Below are 3,548 nucleotides of genomic sequence, written 5' to 3' on the forward strand. Positions count from 1 at the left end.
GAAAGACTTTAATAGGACAGCCTCACCTTCCTTCCCACTCTGACTTTTACATATCTTTCAGATGTACCTTGGGAAGAAATAAACATTTGTTGAATACTTATTGCATACCGGGTATTGTACTAACTTAATCCTCAGAACAACCATACACGGCAGGTGTTGTATTATTCTCTTCTCCATCGTGCATATGAGAAAACAGAGCCTCTGAGGGCTTGAGCAACTTGCACCAGGTCCCACAGTTGGAGAGTAAGTAGTGGAGCCCACACTTAAGGCCAGGTTGTTCTAAGCTTTTTGTACTGTACCACACAGCCTTCTCCTAGGATTGCATTGGTCTGGCCTCTCTAGGGGGCCTTTTCAAGAGGGCTTTCTTGGCTCCTGACATACTTCCAACCCTGTGGCGCCCTGTTGACGCCCAAAGGCAAAAGAAATTAAAGTCATGTCCTCTCCCCTGCCTACTAGGTAGAGTCCACTTTTCCCTTCTAGAACCATATGACAGTCTTTCACCCTGCTGTGAATACAATTTGACCTACTAAATTACCACATTTTATAAACCAGCAGCAGAACTCCTAGGACACCTGAAATACCATCTCCATGCAGGGAGAAGTGTGAAGTAGCAGATCCAAGGCCAAGAATCCATACATTTTCTGTTTTGTTTTATGCTGGGAGGCTGCCACCCTCTCCACCAGTGAAGTAGCTTCCAAGGTAACTGTGACACTGCAAAAGCAACTTCACAACAATTTACACTAAGCACTGATGACACCAGAAAAACTACATTCCTTTCTCTAAGACATACTGACAGAGGAACAGGAGGCTCAGGGAAATGAGGAAGAAAAAAAAAGCCCTAGTTCTAAAGCCAAAGCACAAGAGAACAACCCAGGAAGGGAGGGAGATACTAAGTGAAGATCAAACAACTTGTAAAAGCTGACTGGAAGCCGCATGGAATGACTTGAAAGGGTCATGTGGAGGCCCAGCAAAGATGGGGCCTGACAAGTCCCCCACCAAGCGCCCTCCAGCTGGGAACCGCACTGGTGGAGGCTATGGGTTGGGGATACCAACTATGGGCATCTGCAGGAGTCAGGGTAGATCATCTGTTTTCCCCGAAATTCACTCTCCCTATGGACTCAGTCCACTGTGTAGTTTTTATTGCTGGTTTTACTGTGGCAATTGGAAAGAATGAGGCATTGTCTAGCTGGGTGGAGTCCATTAGGGACCCGATAAAGAAGATTAATTCATTGTCAGGGTCCTAGGAGTATTTCCAGACAAAGGAAACACTATTAGGAGGAAGACATAGCTCTGCCCTCCCCCACACTCTCCAACTCCACACCAGAGTCACTAGTTGAGGCCTTAGCAGTGGTCTCCCTCCAGCTACCCTTGCAATCCCCCAACATGGAATGATATGATACAATACAGGGTGTTTAAGGGAGCCCCAGGTACAAGTTGGGTATTCTAAGCACTAATCATTAGTCCTGCATGTTAATCCCATCTCTTCCAGAGCCAACACATGGAGCCTTCAAATGATAAATCCCTTCAATATTAAGGGACCCCAAATTTATCAAGGTCCTTTTCAGCTAGCATGACAAAAAGCAGGGATTCCAAGGGGCTTCTCTGTTTCAATACAGAAGGAGTTATGTTGATGTGACTAGATGTTGCAGCAAGCAGCCTTCTTGGCCGGAAGGAAGGAAAAGAACACAATCTCTCAACTTCATGCTTGAACAGGAAAAAGAATCCTTAGATGACATTCACTCTGCCCTGGCTGTTCTAGAAGGCTAAATAGAACTGTGTAACCGTTTCATATACCTCACTCCCACCCACATATTAATACCTGCTGCTGAAGCTTTCAGACTTACTTTTTGCAAAGAGCTGAGAGATGGTTTTTCTGGTATCTTCTGACCCCTCATATTCCTTCTCTGCAAGCTGCTTGTTGGCCGTCTCTAGACGCTCTGTGGAATTTGGAGACAATCAACAGGGCCCTAAGGACAAACTTCCAAGCACATGCTATTTGCCCTCTAAACAGTGATCTTGGGCAAAACAAGCCTGTCTCTTCTTGTTACACAAGAAGGGGTGACACAGATATAGGTTTGCAAATGTGGATCCCAAAACCATACTAGACCATGACGGGGAAGGAGGAGGTGAGTACTTTAATACTTTCACTCCTCACTGACAAAACCTTAGTGCAGATTTCTAAATTCCAACCAAGGAATCCATCCCTGAATATATGATAGCTTTCATTCACCAGGAAAAGAAAATCATCAAAGTTATTACAAAATCTTTAAACCTGGAAAGGAAGAGAGGTAACACAGACTATGGGGACAGGCCATGTGGGTCCAGGAGACCCGGGAGGGATACTGTCTGATTCACACATCAGTTCATCCCACTTTGATTAAGAAAGCTTAGGATCGGACACTACTGTAGTCACAAAAACCTAGCCTGGTCTATGCTCTGCAATTTGCTGACTATCCTAGTGGGCTGGGCAAGACCTAGAAGCCTCGCCATGTGCTCCTTAGCTTAGCCCTTCCCTTCACCATCCTTTTTTTTAAATTGAAGTATAGCTGATTTACAATGTTGTGTTAGTTTCTGCTGCACAGCAAAGTGATTCAGTTATACATATTTATATATATACATTCTTTTTTTATATTCTTTTCCATTATGGTATATGCTATACAGTAGGACCTTGTTGTTCCCTTCACCATCTTGACTGATGCTTCAGAAGTGATTCCCTCACCTCTCAGATCCCTGTTGAAGTCATGCATCCTTCGAATCTCGCCCTCAAGCTTGTTTCTCATGGCTTTCTCCAGGGCCTCTCTTTTGGAGGATGACTTCACAAGGTTCTCATATGCCTCTGAGACACGCTGGATTTCTGTCTCCACCTGAACAACAAGAAAAATGAAAGATAGTGATGATGACAGGAAGTTGATGGGGAAGACGATCTGAAAACATATATGTAAATCCTTAATGACAACTTCTCCCAGGGCTTTACAGATGGCCAGGAGGCAAGCATAACACAGTCAGATGAGAAAAGTTTCCTGGAAGAATTTGTAAGTTCAAATTTGAGCTCAGTAATTAACTCACCGGGTCACGAGGTTTCCTCAGGTTAAAAACAAATACATGTTTCTGCCTTCAGAGAAGGTGGTGTAGGAGAGGATAAATTTCATAAGTATAGTTATAAATGATTTTCCTTTCCAAATAAGAATTTCTTAATTTTGAAAATATTAATAGTAATGCATATAGTTATTGCAGAGCGTTCAAAGGGCTTTCATATGTTTATTTCAATCCGGGATGATATTGGCCTACACAAGGGTACCTCTCCCCATTTTAGCAGAGAGAATACTTCAACAGCCTTTTCTAGAGCAAGTCAGTGGCAGAGGTGAACCCTAAAAACCCGAAGCCTCAGCCTCATGTAGTTAGTTCAGTTCAATTTAACAAGCATTTACCAGGGGCCAAGTATTACAAGAACTCTTTAAAGCACTGTAGGGTGTGTAGATATGAATGAGGACATTATAACGGCCCTCAAGAAGCTTTCAGTCTAATCAAGTAAAAGAATATAGGGAAAG

At 43.4% G+C, this 3,548-nt stretch overlaps 1 protein-coding gene across 1 annotated transcript in view; it reads right to left on the reverse strand.

Annotated features, from left to right (window-relative positions):
- The window catches only part of AMOT (angiomotin), a 44,594-nt gene that overhangs the window by 27,570 nt on the left and 13,476 nt on the right, over nt 1-3,548 (reverse strand). Inside the window, exons 4-5 of the mRNA XM_007466311.1 lie at nt 2,720-2,864; nt 1,845-1,937 (exon numbers count right to left, since the gene is read on the reverse strand). Coding sequence (XP_007466373.1) covers nt 1,845-1,937; nt 2,720-2,864 — 238 coding nt within the window. The remainder of the gene's footprint in view (nt 1-1,844; nt 1,938-2,719; nt 2,865-3,548) is intronic.

Source organism: Lipotes vexillifer, unplaced genomic scaffold, assembly GCF_000442215.2.
Source record: "Lipotes vexillifer unplaced genomic scaffold, Lipotes_vexillifer_v1.1 scaffold298, whole genome shotgun sequence".
Taxonomy (NCBI): Eukaryota; Metazoa; Chordata; class Mammalia; order Artiodactyla; family Lipotidae; genus Lipotes; species Lipotes vexillifer.